General features: G+C 33.9%; 2 protein-coding genes across 8 annotated transcripts in view; one reads left to right on the top strand and one right to left on the bottom strand.

Moving 5' to 3' along the window:
- The window catches only part of LOC127871969 (replication factor C subunit 1-like), a 113,327-nt gene that overhangs the window by 82,674 nt on the left and 12,864 nt on the right, over positions 1-17,789 (top strand). The window lies entirely within an intron of this gene.
- LOC127871990 (uncharacterized) lies at positions 73-9,291 on the bottom strand. 5 transcript variants are annotated; one of them, XM_052415344.1, is made up of 10 exons: positions 8,915-9,291; positions 8,479-8,598; positions 7,596-7,811; positions 6,959-7,150; positions 6,561-6,674; positions 5,375-5,539; positions 4,915-5,112; positions 4,221-4,307; positions 3,658-3,805; positions 73-1,917 (listed from the first exon to the last, which is right to left on the bottom strand). In XM_052415344.1, the coding sequence occupies exons 2-9, from the start codon at positions 8,528-8,530 to the stop codon at positions 3,690-3,692; spliced, it is 1,140 nt and encodes a 379-aa protein (XP_052271304.1). In that variant the 5' UTR covers positions 8,531-8,598; positions 8,915-9,291; the 3' UTR covers positions 73-1,917; positions 3,658-3,689. The 5 variants fall into 5 exon arrangements, with proteins under 5 accessions (XP_052271304.1, XP_052271302.1, XP_052271303.1 ...); XM_052415342.1 differs by having other exon boundaries at positions 5,375-5,551; positions 8,915-9,282; XM_052415343.1 differs by having other exon boundaries at positions 4,221-4,295; positions 5,375-5,551; positions 8,915-9,279.

Here is a 17,789-nt window from a genome sequence, read left to right as displayed (position 1 = left end):
CAAAAGTGTTGAAAACTCTGAACATCTTTGATCCTGCGTACAAGACAAAATCTAAAGAACAAAAAGTTATAATAATATTATAAATCATCTATTTTTTATATATACAAAGAAATACAACTCTTTAATACAAATGTATTAAGTGGTATTGTTAAATTGTCTTTTAAGACGATAAGGCATAGTAATTAATATTACTTTGACAAAAATCGTTTAACTTTTGAAAATTAAGTCAAGTGTTTGGGGAATAAAACCGGTAAGTAGAACACAATATTACAGGAAATTGTCTGTTGCAATTTAGAATCATATCTAATGTCATAAAATACCGTTCTGACGGAAAGTGTGTGCTTTAAACTTTAAACATAATTATACTTACCCATATTAAATATCGTTTAACATGTATTACTTACATTCTATTAGTAATGCACAACATACGAACAAATCCGCAAGTGTAATTAATGTTTAAAATAAAATTCATATTGGTTCTATAACAATGTTAATTACAAAAGCACGTACATGAGTTCTAGCACTATTACATTAATACAGCAGTTCAATATAGACGCAAACCGCAATTAACCAAAGTTTACAAAATCTAAGTAATCTGGCGGTACAAACAAAATTGTCGAATTGGCGATTTAAAAATTCTTACAATGTAACACAATATGTAAGATGTTATCCTATGAATGAAAGTGTGATTAGTGTATATGAAATGAGTCAGTATTGTTTGTTCTTTCTATTTTCTTCAAATGTTTAGCAAAAATAAATATTTAAAAATAAAAAAAATCAATACATAAAAATGAAAATACATAAAAAAAAAACAATATACAACTCCTTTTACAAAGGATATCAAACATAATACAAAACAAATAAATGCAAAAATGCAACAAAAAGTACAGACAAAAACACAATGAAAGAACTCCACAATCTGTTTAACATAGACGAAAATAGCTGTCAAAGAATGAAAAAATCTTGAGACAAAGTATATTCACTGCGGTTCTCCCAGTTTATGCCAGTGAACATTTTGTATAAAAATTTACAACAGACATACATTTCCGCCAGTGTCGTCATGCACTTGTTCACACTAGCTTTATTACGGATTTGGTTTCAACCTTACTAATCTGCAATCAAAGATGGCCAATTGGCGATACGAAAACCCTTTTAATATCACACAATATATCAGCTGTTATCATATGTATGAAACTGGACTTGATGCATTTTAAGTGAGTCAGTATTTATTTTCACGTGTTTTTTTCTTCCTAAGTCTAGCAAACGCAATTTGTTAACAAACGGAGAAACAACACAAAACAATCAATACATGCAAATAAAAATATACAAGCAATGTACAAATACATTTACAAAAGACTTTAAACACAATTCAAAACACATACATGCAGTCATGCCTCATACAACTGGGAAAAGGCGACGAAGATACACGTAAATGAATGACAAGATCTTTCGACAAAATATGCATACGACGTGCCAATAAACTTTTTCAAACGGGAAACACTGAGAATACATTTAAATATGGCGAAACTAACTGTCCATTGTGGATCGACTCAATGGCTGATCGTATGCAAATCAAATATATAATGACATTACAAGTAATATTTGTAGTTATATCGTAAGAAAACAAAGAGAGTGTTGTTGCTCGAAGCACTTTGACGACCATTCCATCTTACAGCCGTTTAGATTGTTAAGAAATATAATCAGTAATAATTAATAATAAAATTATTTGTTCTAAAATAATTGCAAGTTGGTTGATAATAAGGTACCGTTAATATTACTGTTATGCATGTAATGAGTTAACGGAGAGTTTGCCTGATCTGCTGTTAGAGGTTTGAGAATTTGGACCTTGGTGTCTTTGATCTGGTCATAGTTATGGAGTTCCGGTCTTCATATCGTTGTAACGCACGGAATTTACTCCTAGAACAAAATTGATAGTAAAATAGTTTCTGACAGGTTTACAAACTTATTTGCATACAAAGTTTACCAACATTAATCTGGGGTCGTATTCCAGAAACATCTTAAGTCATTTCTTAAATATTTTCACTTTCGTTCAAAATTACAATATTTTGTATTTCTTTACTAAAGAAAGACATGCATGTTTTTTGTATTCCTCAAATAACTTTGACATAATGATGTTAATTTGATGTAATTTTTAGATGCCTAACTATTGCATTATGAAATGAAACACTAAAGAAAATTTCCCAATTTAAGGATAAAAATAAAATTTAACTTAAGATGCTTCTGAAATACCACCTCAGAATCTTGTTAATTTAATTGTATGTTTTTCACACTTTTAATGGCGTCATAAAATTATTCAGTATTTATATGTGTTGATAGGTAAAGGTAAAGGTCTTTTTTATTATAGTGTCAACCCTATTGAAAGGGCCAGCCAATTTGGCTTATGAGACACTTAGCGTGTATACCATGTACCTCCAAACTCCTATCACTATGCCAGGCGCCAGGCGGATAGAAGTCGGTAAACATTCATGTTTAACGCTCGCGACTCACGAGCCGGCCATATCGGAATAAGTCCCATGACAAACATCCATCCTTCGACAAACGCTCCCCATGGGGCTCGAACCTTCGACCTCCCGATCTTGAGGCGGACGCCTTATCCACTAGGCCACGGCGATCGGTGATATGTTATTTTATGTATCCGTTTCCATTAATTTAAATATAAACAATAAACGTCACTACAAGCTTTATCTATATGTTGGCAAACACGTGTGTGTTTGTGTCGGGTTTTGTTAAATATGTTTTATCATATACTTTTATACCAGATCAATTAAGTTAGTCATATGTAAAAATGTAGACCTATTTATGAAAATTGTTAGTTTATTAATTCAACGCGTTTTAATACATTTGTATTGATATGAAATTCTCAATTAATAATGCAAAACGACAGTTTTTTCTTCCCCGTGTACGTCGATAAACGGAACTTGCAGTAGACAAACCAAAGTGCGCACACCACTATGCAGTTAGAAGGTATGTGCATATCTATATATTCTGATATCATAAGTATATCAACATACATTTTATAAAAAAAATCCCATACTATTAAAACGATAGTACATCTTAATAATCTTATACTGAAATCTACAACTATCTTTGATTGGTTTTATGACTGTAGTCATTTTTGAAATTATTTCCAAATAGATTTAGAAAACAGTACTTAAATATGATTGCGAATTAACATTTGTAGATCTTTAAAAATAATTATTAAACAAAAATAAGCACTAAATTCAGTTAACCCATTTATGCCTAGAAAAAAGGCATTGGCAAACAGCGTAGACCCAGATGAGATGCCGCATGATGCGGCGTCTCATCAGGGTCTGCGCTGTTTGCTTAAAGGAATTTCTGTAAGAAATATTCTAAATATAGAAATACGTATACTAGAAATCCCTAATTTTGGGAAAAAAATGTTCCAATTTAGAAGGATGGGAGAGTCCACTAGGCATAAATGAGTTAAGCAGAAAATCACTTATTGTCGATTGTCTTTGCGGCACTTGACTCACTTAGTCTCTACTTGAAACATCAAGAAACCCGAACAATCCTAACACATTGTTTCATGACTGACATGAAACTTAAAGAAATTCAACTCTTGACTTTTAAAGTAAAAACCGCACAGAAAAAGAAAGCAATAGGCATTATACTTACTTAAGTTCTATTTCCGTTTTCTTAGTAGTTTCTTAGACCAGTAAAATAGCTACACCTATTAATAGTACAGCTGCAACCACCGGCAGAACAATGCCCGAGCTTGTATTTTTGCTATCGTCGGTTCGTAAAAGAAGTTGAGTGGTGTCCGCTATGAACAATTGTACAATAAACATGTGTTTTACTTGTTAACCTTAGATGTTGTCAAGTATCGCTTCAATCTTAATGCTTTTGCTCCTTTCTTTATCATTCAAGCGAGGCCACATTTTCCTACGATTAACTTCATAGTTGTCTTATAATAAATTAAATATTAAGAAGTTACCACCAGTATTTTTTTTCAAAAGGTACAACTTTCGTAATTATTGAACTAGCATTTGATGATGTTCTCCGATTCGTAGTTATAATAGTTTTATAAGCGTATGGATTAGGCGCGTAACATAATATTTCCAATTTATGTTGTTCTTTTTTATCAATACCATAGTTTATTTCAATAATCTTTTTTCCCCTATTTAAGAGCTGAAATATATATAATATGCTTATTTCTTGATGATACCTTGTGTGCTTACCTTTTGTAGTATCGTTATCATGACTGGCCGTGCTAGATTGAAGCTTGGTGGTATATGGCTCCGTTATTACGTGACCTATAATGGCAGCTGTATGTGTACAGTTATTGATAGATACGAGTAAAACAGTCATGCAAACGCACACAATTGTCATATGTTAAGAAGCGACAATAGTTACATTGCTTTGGGTATGTTTTAGGAAACGAATCTGACACATAACTTATTGCTAAGTATACACACGTATAATGCTTTAATTATAACACAAATAATAATAATAATAAATTATTATTTTGGGTTTTGGTTTAATTGCGTTTCCCACATCTGATTATGTGTTGTATTATACATATCTTTGATAAAAGTTTTTTAATCAGAACATATAGCAACTGCGAAAAAATAAAAATTAAAATGCATCCACACACAGTTCAAATGCTCATTTAACAAATCAAAACGTTTAAGGCATGCACTGTGTTCATCTTACTTGCGGACACACACTGGCCGTCATGCATGCGCGAAGAGGTTATTAAAATGAAAATTGAGGCGGCTATATGTTAATACAATCGCATGAAATCTAAGAGAGACCACCAAGAGAGAAACCATTTCTACCAGCCCCTTTTAGACAAGCGGCTAATTGCCCTGACATCAGAGAACGCTACAAAAACATGAACTTTGCGCTCCACAAAGCATTAATTCAACTAACCTTGTTCATCGACTGCACCGTGAAGCTCTATCTCACACAAGGACATGATATGCATCTCATACTCCAGTGTGTGGAGCTGCACATACCGAACCGGGCTTGACCTCAACTCAGTCGAAAACTCGCCGTCTATTCGGTCCACAAAGATTTCAGGCCTCAGCGTGTCCAACTTTCTCCCCGTGGACACGATGATGTTGTCACCTTTGTAATCATAAATACCATGTTTATGATTTATATTGATTTATCATAAAACAATCCAATAAGTCTGCGATATATAAAGTAAACACACGAAGCAGAACTTAATAAAATATTAGGTCACTGCCTGTGAAACGGTCAATGCAAAGATTAGGGGGTTTCAATGTGGTAACGAGGATCACATCGATCACACCTTATCTTTCAAACATGGAACGTCGAAATACAATATAATCATGGCAGCAAATAACAATTGAATAAACAGTAATACCTTTTCCGAGTATAGTTATACGTGTAATCACAATGATCGCTCCAAGATCCAATCTCCACCACGCTTGGTTGTAAATGCAGGTGTCCATGTCACCATCTCGAGGCTTTCGTGTCTCGTCTTCGCTCGCACATGTAGATGCCATAGTTTCCTGACTCAGTTTTGATTCTGATGATTGGTCTTTGGTCACAAATTAAACACATATGTTTTAGTAACCATCCATTTTGAAATAATGACTCAAGGCGTATTCATATATCTATGAGCGCACATGTACAACCTAGAGGTTCACATTTGTAAAGTACAAATCTGAGGCGGAATATATAATCCATGCTGCAAACACCATCACCAGCATGATAAACTCATACTTCCAGATAGTCTTTTTAACAGATTCTTTTGTCATTTCTGGATGCATCAACAGCAAAAACAAACTGCCTCGCCTTACAGTAGTAGTTCAAACATATTTCAGAATTATACTCCACAGAACCCTCTCTCAATGGTAACGCAAACATTATAAGATAGACAAAATGGCAAGGCTGGGATTGACGAACACCAAGAAGAGAACAAAGTAAGTGTAGAAGAAATTAACATCAGCGTCAAGTGCTTATCCAGAACAAAACAGCTGCAGAATAGCTATCAGACTTAAACGTCCGTCTTTGAACAGCGAACAATATACAAAAACGTCATATGTACCAGATGATCTATCTCGCGCAGCCTAAAAATGCCCCTGTGAAGAAGATGACCAAACGGATGAACACTCCTCCAGGAATGCAGGGACCACGTACACTTAATAATAAAATGCGTGACCCACACATGTGAGCATGAAAGCAAAGCATTATGAATAGGTTATGAAAAAAAACTATCTAATTCGTGGCCCCGCACACGACTTACCAATTAAAGTTTCATTGAAATAATAAGTGTTTACAAGGAATGTGATTTTGACAGGAATTTAGATGGGACATATTTGTTTTGTAACCACATATTGAGGTGCTTGGTTTTCCAACTTGTAGCACTTTCATGAGTAAGTCTATTTATATTAAAAAGTAATACATAATATGCAAACGCCACTATGGTGCTTCCTAATAAAATGCTCAGGCGCTTAACAGAAACGCGATAATATTGTCCCTTACATTTTGTGTATATGACTGTAAACATAGTAATAAAATTATTAAGTTAGTGTACAACATCTTACTTGGAATAATTTGCGACTGCACATAACTTGTGTTTTCCGGACTGGAAAAAACAATTGTCCGATTTATACTCCTTTCAAACTTCAGTTTTTCTTCGTAACCTCTGTCTTTCCTTACTGTAAGCAAAATAGAACATTTGAAGTAAAACAATTAGACATCGGATTATTAATACACATATTTTTTTAGGTTTCATACAGCATTTTAGTTTCGAACTTTATTTTCTTTTCAAAAGTTTGATTGTTCCAAGCTTTGAATAAAAGAGAAAAGTAGTTAACAAAAATTCCGATTCTGCTATTTTTTCTTGAGTTGCATGTACAAAAGTCTTCTAATATCCGCTATGGAGTTTGAACACTGTTAACACATTGATCCACAGTTGCATGCTGTATATGTAAATACTTACAATAATGTCCAAACGCATTCACCTCACATAGAAAGCTGCCATTCTTGCCAAGGCGCGTTATTTGCAAATATTTTGCCATTGTTGGACGAAGGTTGATCGAATAGTTGGAACCGACATCTTCCACAAAATCAACCGGCCTAATGAACTCAGACTCAACTCCAACGCTCACCAAAATCTGTGTACCATGCCCAACTTAAATAGAAATAAATTGTTGTCGAAACGTTCTTCTAAAGAAATATTGAAAATCAAATAACCAGTTATACCAACTATGCAATTATTTTTTGGAATTTGCGTTTACTGATCCATTATAACTGATTTGGGTATATCAGTCGCGTTATAATAAATTCTAATTTTAGAACGATGCGTTATCAGGCATATCAATCCAAAGTTACACTATTTAAATTAAATAAATCAGTGCACGTATCCGTCAGCTAATTATTAGAGAGAACGCTATGCTCTTCCATTTTATAGAAATTCGTTCACCCTTAAGTTTAACACTAGGCTTTAGAATGTTTGCAAAGCATATGTAGTGGGACTGAGTCTTTCCATGAATGTAAAATGTATCAAAACGTTTGTAAGCCAATACTTGTTTTAAAGTTTAATAATGTGATACAAAACCAGTTTTCTGCATAGTTACCACAACATTGCTTGTCATAATTGAGCTCGATTCTATTCACCATGTGCACGTCATAGAATGTCAATACCCAACTTGAAGTAGATTGATATTGAGAGCAGGCAGCCTCGCACGAGTTTCTCTCCAAATGATCAATAATAGGCTCATCTGTTATGTTCTTTTTGTCGCAGGAATTACATGATTTCTTAAGCCACTTAATTTGAATTGGACCTGTTCTGACTGCAATAAAGAATGAAACCTTACTAATAAATATTAATATATATATAATATAAATTATTGTGTCCATGTCTCCTGGGATGTGGAATTATTCCATTAAGGCATGGCGTCTAGAAAAAAAGGCCTTTGCAAACAGCGTAGACCCTGATGAGACGCCGCATGATGCGGCGTCTCATCGGGGTCTGCGCTGTTTGCTTTAAGGAATTTCTTTAAGAAATATTCTAAATATAGAAACAAATATACTAGACATCCCTAATTTTGGAAATAAATTGATCCAATTCAGAAGGATGGGAGAGTCCACTAGGCATAAATGGGTTAAAGATCATATTCATGTCTGAAACAAATACGCGACATACATTTTTCAATGCACATCAATGCAAGGCTCAAATCGTATTCATTATGATAACTTTACACTAAATATGCTATTGCAAACCACACGGTTTAAATATACCATTCAAAAGAAGCAAAACATAAGAAGTATATCGATATATTTTGACCAAAGCAATTTTTTAGAAGCCCCATTTATGAATTAAGAGCATGAAACTCCAAAAAAGTATCTACATTTTAATGTTGTAAAACGAATCATAGTAGATATTCTCAAACATAATCAAGAGGCTTGAAGTATCTAATATTGCATGGTTAATGTGAGTCCAAAGTAAAACCTACTTACCTGCTGAAACGAGGAGTTGTAAAATAGCACAAGAAATGAAGAATGTCCTCATTTTCCCACGTCACAACAATTCTTTCTCCATGTACTTTTGTTGTATGTTTGTGTGTATGTGCTGGACGCCTTAGATGTAATATAAAGATTGAATCGAATCGAAATGAACATATCGAAACCGAACATATTTTTCATAATAACAACGAATGCTTCAACTGAAATTATTTCTTTGTTTATGAATTTGATTTGTTTCACCATTCAACAAAATTCTTGTATCTGTTTGTTAACTGATAAAAAACAGAAATAAAAATATGTTTCGTGTTCATATTAATATTGCAATATCTTTTAAAAGAGTAAGGGCAAAACACCGTTTGCAAATTCCGGTAGACACTTAAACAGCTAATAATATTATGAAATCTTTATTTTATTATGTAAACACGCTAACCTTTTGATTTCGCACGACGCCAAGACTCAGGATTTATCTTGAGGATAGAAAACTCAATTCCATATAATTACTTCGTGATGTACACTAACACTAACTACATAACATCACAAAAACACCACATATAGTCATGAATATGGGTTTCACGCGAAACGAGTTACATTTCTTTGAAAAATCTAAAATGAAATTGCTTACGAAGCTGAGCAATTTTCAAAGTAAACTTAAACTTAATAGCCCTGTTTATTATATATATTAAAGCACCATCGTAAGTAGCAGCCATGAGTCGAAACGGGTTTGTCAATCGATTAATTTTCCGTGCGTTAAGTTGAATAAAATATTTCCTGTTGAGTTTCGCCATTCACATTAAAAATAGTGTCATTTTTGTTTCACTCGCTTAAATGCATATGCCATTTTACCATCACTACATATATATGTTTGGAAAATTAAAGAAAATGAACCCAGGAGACATTTCTTAACTCTATGTAAATGGTAAGGTTTATATGAGCAATCTGCCACTAAATGGGCGTTCCTAGGCAATCAATGGCCCGGAATCGTTTTTATTTCAGAACGAAAATAGTACACATGATGTAAATCCAATGGGGTTTGCATTGTGATATCATAATAATATGACCACAATTCGGTGCTTTTAAATAAATGATTATTGTTTAGCAGTTTTTTGGGCCGTATATTAAAATGTTGTGTTGGTATGAATTGACCGAAACGCATGTCAACCATCTGAAAATGTAGTACTTAAAATGTATTACGCTAATTTTTCTATTAAACAACTTGCTTATATAGATCTAATTCAGGAGGATACGTAGTTGAACTGGTGTATGTTTAAATTCACTTAACAGTTCATGTGCAAGGACGAGGTGAGCTTATGGACGTTCTGGTGGCTAAAAAGTTAGCCTGTGGCTCGCCTGCCTTGGCGTTGTGTCGTCGAGTGTGACATACGCCAACATGCGGAGTTCGAACGATATTCACCTTCAATATACTGTATATGCTAGAAAGCAGCCCCCATACACATATCAGTGGACACAGAACACATTTTATCTATTTTCACGATAAGTGTGTAGTCAATTAATGCAACTAAACAGTAAATAAGTTATTTGTTGGTAGAAAAAGAATGTATTATTTCTTAAAAATAGCCTTATATTTCATTATTGTTCAATAAATTTGGCTCAGCTAAGACCTTCACAGCACCGACTAAAAGTATAGTAACTGCACATCATCGTATATAGGACCGTCTCTCCAATAGGAAAGAGTATCATATTAATATAAATATAAAGCGATACGTATTCGATGCTTTGGAATTTACTGAATTCACTGCAGTCCGCACAGGCTAATCAGGGACGACGCTTTGCGCTTTTATGATATTTTTCGTTTCAAGAAAGGTTTTTCTTAGAAAAAAAGTTTTGTTGCGGGAAGTGTCGCCCCTGATTAGCTTGTGCGGACTGCACAGTCTAATCTCGGACGACCCTTTACGCACATGCATTCAACCCCTTTTTCACAGATCACGGCCAAGATGTATCCATTTATAATGTTAAGGTAAAACTTATGTGAAAACAGTAACCAATCAGATGGATTCAATAATATAGCACTAATATATTATTGTAATAATACGCATTTTGAGAATAATATGCTATAATTTGTTAATATATAATAAAACTGGTCACTAGATAATTTCAATTGACATTCTTTATCTATCGCGCTCATATTTATCGCTTCTCAATTATTGAAACAACCTAGAAAGTTTAACGAAGTATTATGATGGTTTTAAATACTAAATTGTTATAAAATACGTTTAAAACTACTTATTATATATTGGCTTTAACTCGATACTATTAGATATATAATGTTCAATACAGTGGCTTTTGAGTAACATTTAAGAACCTAAGCACGCAGGAAATTAATCATCCATTGTCTTAACTCTACTCGTCCAAGTTTTATCAATTAAATACTTCAAATTAGTTTGCAATCCTTACATTTATAGCATGTCTTCGCTTTAAGTTCCCGGCGTCCAGGAAGACTGAATGAAATTTCAAGCGTTACTTTCCCATGCCCTTTTCCGTTTTTTTAAAGCATCATGACCACTTTAACAGCCACAAGTACAAAGCAGGGTACTTAAATTTTTAGGCAAAACAATTCCCTTGCATTATTGTCAGAGTCAGCTCACAAGAGTATTTTGTCGGAGATCAGTATCAATGGCATGTGTTTGTGAGACGTTTGCGTAGTCCGCATTATGGACACAATTAAGTGCGTACTTGGGTGAACCATACTCGTCTATAAATTTGCAAAATAACACAAATCAAACGAATTGTTTGATATTAACAACGATGAAACGGTGGTTCAAATATTGTCAACCATTCAGTAGACTTGTATAGAAGGCATGATACATTGCCTGAACACCATAATAAACACACACATAGATTTTAGATTTTATTCGTGATTTACAGTCTAGCAGCGTTAACATTACCGTATATTTAGGAAAACTAATGTATTTAATAATATATGATAAGCAGATAAACATATACACGCCCATTAATCACGGGCGCCACCTCTTTTTGTGGTGTATTATTTCATGAGCAAATGGTACTTCCGAGGCGGCGCTAAGGACAGGATGATTTGAAATTTCACGGATAATTCTTTAGAGTGAGTGGGTTTAATGTTGTTGTTTTTCCAAACATATTTCGCATTATTTTAAAAATCTTGCGATGTAGTGCGATTCAGCGAAGATAAATTCATCCACAAAATGACAGAAACATACAATCACAACCCATTTGGAAACGTGAATACCTATATAAGTTGTAGCACGGTGCATTTTTTTTTAAAGCAAATCGATGTATTTTACCTGTGTGACGAGCACATTTCCACATTATGTGTGGACCCGCAGTGTGACCCTGCACTCCGTCCCAATAAACCTACTAGACTCATGAAAGTTGGACGAATTAAGAATTATAGCTGCAATTTTACATCTATTTCGTTGTTACAGAATAATTGATTTTTTTGTATCCAAACTCACATGCTGCCGGGACCAGGACTTGAACCCGGTCGTCTAGGTGAGAAGCGACTGTAACAACCACTGCGCTAGCTGGACAGCTTAATCATGTATTCAGTCTGTCAATAAGTTTATATTGCAATCCTTGCGAATCTTAAACAAATCCATGACACTGTACAGACGTCACATCCACTACCATCGTCTCGACAATGAATGAAGGTAGATATCTAATTAATATGTTGTTTAAATCCTCAAATCAGTTATAGTAACCAGTCTATTAGAAATTCATCTCACTAATACTATGATAAATACTGAGGTCTAATAATGGTTATACCCCTACCAATAATTATTAATTGCAAATTCTTAGTTTATATAATGCTTTACAACCATCAGATATGGTCATACATTTTGTAATTGGAAACGCCATTTTTGCAAAATATATTTATTTATCTCGCCCGTGATCACCACTACTTAAGTCATTAGTCTTTACAATAATTGCTATAATGCATGAATAACTATGAAAAAAGTGTAAACGGTGAAATTTCCACTATCAAAACTACACATAACAGAGTTTCTTTAAGCCTGAATTAATTTTCAACTAGCCCTACGTTGTAAGGCTAATTGTATGGCCGATCGGACTTCCTTAACTATGGACAATTATTAACATTCAAATAGCAGTTCAATAAATACTTACGTACTTTTTAAATATAATATGACAATCATGGAACAATAATTGTTTTAATTGAAATTGACTTTTTTAACTATAGCATGAGCAATGTTAGACACAACAGTCTCATCTGTCGTCATCATGCTATAAGCTTATCTTCAGTCCGTTACTGACCTTGGGCAAACTACAGTTGAATTTTATCAGTTGGTCTTCAAATCCTCACTGCCTATCTATAGTTAATTGTCGAAGAATTTTAAAACTGGTTCAAGAATATGCAATGATGAAGTCATAACCATCATTCGGATTATTTAATGTTAGTCCAAATGTTCTTTGATCTTAGCAATATAAGATCTCATTTCCTAATCAATACTTATTAAGGTCATTTCTTTGGTCTCATGATTATGACAAGCAAAAATGATCATATTATCATTTACAATCTCCATTGTGGGTCCCATTTATTACTGGCACTATAATCTAAACATGTCCATTATTTTTGCCAAACCGTTGGTTTAGCAATTGTAAACCCAACTGTATTTCTTGGCATTGCGACCAGTATTATTTTTGTGGATGTTATAAAAATTATGATTTGAGTACCTGTAAATAATTGGTGTTGCTGTATTTATGACTTGCAAAATGCTTTACCTTTGTGTTACACTTGTTAATGAGATTTTTGGACTACGTACTGACTACTTCTTTTTTCATAAATTAAAGACCAAGACCGGAATATATAAATATGTTATGGAGGTTTCTCATTATTCGAGCCATAAACACAGCCTGAGAGCAACAAGCAAATTGGTGGAATTGATGTCCACCGCCGAAAGTTTTTATCATTGATTGGCGCAGAAGTAAATTAATAGGGTTGAGCTTTTCCCAACTAATTTATAGATACATAAAAAAAACGAAGGAAAAATAACTCTCATTTAAGAAAGTTAAGGTATATGGTTCTTGTACATCGCAGTTCGCCTGATTGATATCTGAACACCCATTAAGTTTGATCTTGAAATCATGCATCGTATCTAATATATAGACCCGAAAATTAACATCATTCAGAAGTAACAAAAGGCAATAACTCTTATTTAAGAAATTGAAGGGTTATGGTTTTAGGGGAAGGCACTTCTTCTAATTGATATATAATCATCAATAACGTTTTTGTTGAAATATTGTATATGTTCTGAGATTTAGCCCTGAAAAGTAACATCATTACAACAAACAAAGGGCAAGAACTGTTATTCAAGAACAAGTATGGTTATGGGATTGTTCACAGCGCTCGTTCTAATTGATATCTTTCACCCATGAAGTTTCATGCTACAATCTTTTAGCGTACCTGAGATATAACCCTAAAAGTAACATAATACAACAAAAAAAGGCAATAACTCTTTTTAATAAAGTGTAGAGTTATGATTCTTATGCAAGGCTTTTCTCCATTATATCAATAAACTCATGAAGTATCATGTTGAAATATTATTGTTTGTGATATACAGCCCTGAAAACTATATTAATACGCCTTTGGTAGGGGATAATAACAATATGCAAGCAATACCAAAAAAACACATATTGATAAAATACTCTTCTTTTATTAAGACATCTACAATATCAACAGTTAAGCATATGCACATATAATAAGTATGATCCATATATTAAAATAGCAATGTTCAAGTTGTTTTTATTATGTCAATAAATGTTTACAAAGGAATGAGACTATATTTGACTTCAATAGCAGCATCTGTTTCATATCATGGTATAAACTTGGAGACTTTTCTTACACACTTTTCAAACTTGAATATCTCACTTGTTAGTGACAAGTTTGATTGAAACTGTTACATGTGGTCATTAAACTTCATTTTGAGCAAGATCACGATACATGTACAATCATTCACGACGATCTGACGCTTAAGCACGTGTGGTATGTATGGTTTCAACTTAAAATGGTAAAACAAAAATCTATTCTAAATGTATTTCAATTTCATCATTTTAGGTGGGTTCTTACATCAGGATCACATAAAGAAGTATGGCATGTGAGAAATTACAGGAGCGCAACCACCAATTTGGACCAATAGCAGGTTACCTGCAAGTGTGTTGAAGACTTTTCTAATGCAACACTTTACAAACTTGAATATCTCACTTATAGGTAAATATTTTAATTTAAATTTGTAGATGTGATCATTTGACTACATTTACACTTTATGTTGTATGGTAATTTATGTTTTTATTTTTTTGCATTAACATCTGTTAAGAACGAGTAAAATTCAGAAAATAATGCATTTCTCATTTTCATCACATTATGTTTTTAAACACATCATTAACATACTAATTATTAATGTAGTATAATACAGCTGCGAACAACTAATTGTGTGTGTGTGTGGGGGGGGGAGGGTCTCACATTTATACATGTCAAAGATAGAACAATTGCAAATACACTTAATTTGATATTATTAGTATACACGATGCCTATGATTCAATCTATCTTGAATATTTTTTAATCACAATTTCCCAACAAAAGCACTTAGTTAATACTGAAAGGAAGTAAAGTAACGAGGTAAACAAAACAAGTTCCTTTTGATCTCAGATAAGCATCTTCTGGCCCATGACCTTCGTATTTATTGAATTCTGCATAACCTTGCTTAACACATTTTTGGAAATCCTATGTGTATTTTCAGATAATCACTGGATAGTTGAGTCTTTTAGCCAGGGAGATGACAGACAGTTGGTCTCCTTAAGAGAACAGCAATCTAAAGATTTTGTTCGTGCCCGCACAATCAATTGCAAACTGGTCACCTGGAAATTTTACAGTGTTTTCATTCTTAAATGTTGGTAATTAGTACGTTAGTTTAGTTTGTATAGTCTGTGTGCATGTCATTATGTCAAAATAAAAAAAATCATACCTGTTTTATGTCTTATTCCATTTTGAGTTATGTGTATTTCTTTGTAAACACAATTTGAAACCTAAAATAATAATTGATTTTAGGCCATTTTGGTTCACTTTTGGCCTTTTTGGTACGCTTTGGGGCCTTTTTGGTAAGGCTTTTTTTGTATTCGGCCTTTTGGTATGCGGTCTTTTTGGTTTTCGGCCTTTCTGGGCCTTAATCATTATGATGATATAGAAATTACAAATAAGAGGATTGTGGGTTTGAATCCCAGTCTGGCCACTAAACCTGTGGGAGTTGGTGATGAAATTATTCTTATGGAATATTTCCCTGTTAATTCACATTGAAGATTTTCTCATCTGAAATACCTGAGAGTAAATAACAACTTGGTAGGGATGATTTTTTAACAGTCTTCTTCCAAATAAGTTTGAAATCAAAGCTTCCAGTATTTGGCATTTTGCCTGTAATAAGTACACACCCAAACAATTTGTCTGGGATAAGGCCATTTTTTACATGAGTATATGTACAATACTAATTTAGAAACAACCAATCTAATTTCACACAAAGCAACATGGATTGGTTCATAAGCTATTCTGTCCACTTTAAGCAATATATTTGCACAGAACTTAAGTAATCTTTAGATTATAAATCTCGTTGAATAATTGTCAGCTGAATTTGTCTATCTTTGTAAAGTTGTATATAATTTTATAATTAGCTAATTTTAGCATGCCATTATACCTCCTATAATTCATTTGGACCAGCCAATAGCATGTAAACAATAAGTAATGTAAACAGTGTTTGATGTACTAAATAATTTTACAATTGTAGGTGGACTTCAATATGTACGACCACCTCATCCTGCCACACTGTAAAGGAAACAATTTCTGGGTTTTGTTGGTTGCAAGAGGTGCGTAAAGTTGGCACACCGCTCAGTAATCGACATCAGCTCAAGAAATTACGAATGCTGATCTGGCACAAAACATGGCTTGACATTTTAGATCATTATTCATGTTAAAAGTGTTACGGCGAATGCTGAGCCAGCACAACACTCTAGCACGACATTCCAGATCAGCATTCGTTTCAAACGTGTTACGGCGTATGCTGAGCCAGCTCAGCACTCCAGCGCGACATTCCATATCAGCATTCGTTTTTAAAAATATGACGGCGAATGCTGAGCCAGCTCAGCACCCTAGCGCGACATTCTAGATCATCATTTGTTTTAAAAGGTTACTGAGCCAGCTCAATACTCCAGCGCGACATTCCAAATTAGCATTCGTTTCAAAAGCGTTAATGCGAATGCTGAGCCAGCTCAGCATTCCATTTTAGCTAGGAGAATTAGCATAAAAATCTTGCAAATCTGTTAGCAAGCATGAAATTTAGCATGAACACTCAGTTTGATATGCACATTTGAAATAAATCGTTAGCCACTAAAAAATTCAAAATGGCCACCATTTTCAAGATGGCCGCCATTTTCGATTCAATCTATATCGCCATGTTGGGTATATCTTAAGCAACTGTGCGTAAAAATTATGCAAATCTTCAATTTAGCATGACATTCGGTATAAACACTAACTTTGATACACACTTTTGATAAAATTATTTTGTCAGTCAAAAATTCAAGATGGCGTACAGTTACAAGATGGCCGCCTTTTCTGCTCTCAGTTCATGTGAACAAGTTGGGCAGCTTACATAATTATGCAAAATAATCTAGAAAATCCGTAAGGAGACATGCAATTTAGTATGGAAACTCATTTTGATGTGCGTTTTAAATAAAACATTTGAGCCACCGAAGATAGAAGATGGTGTCGATTTTGTTTCAAGATGTCAGCCGTTTCCAGTCTCAGTTTTGTTGTCCAAGTTAGGTTAATCTTAAACTAGTAGTATTTGTGTATTTTAGACATGACATATTTTATTGACTGCCATTATCAAGTCAAGTAATGGTTTTGTTCCCGTGTCAATTAAACTATATTTGTCTTCTCAATACGGGTTGAAGACTCAAATTCAAAGTCCTTAAAAAGTGTTTTATTTACATGATCTCATTGATATAAGTCGAGATTAGTTTTTACACATGCAGCTACACAAACCGGTACAGGCAAGACCAAATCCGTAACATTTGCAGCGACCAGAGCAGTCTGTTTTGCAGCCACACTTGGTTAACTCTTTGCAACTTTCTGCAATTGAATCAAGGTTTGTCCAGAACACTTTCCAAAGAGTGTTCTTCTTTGTCCAGCCCCATTCAGCAGGATCTGTCACAGCCATGCTTCAATCTGAACTTTGACCCCAGACGCAGCCTGCTTTGTATGCTGCACGATTTATATGCAGACAAAGGGCTTCTCTTGTTGGAGGAAT

Source organism: Dreissena polymorpha, chromosome 3, assembly GCF_020536995.1.
Source record: "Dreissena polymorpha isolate Duluth1 chromosome 3, UMN_Dpol_1.0, whole genome shotgun sequence".
NCBI classification, from domain to species: Eukaryota; Metazoa; Mollusca; class Bivalvia; order Myida; family Dreissenidae; genus Dreissena; species Dreissena polymorpha.
Note: the sequence above shows the minus strand (reverse complement) of the source record. Positions and strands in the feature narration are given on the sequence as shown.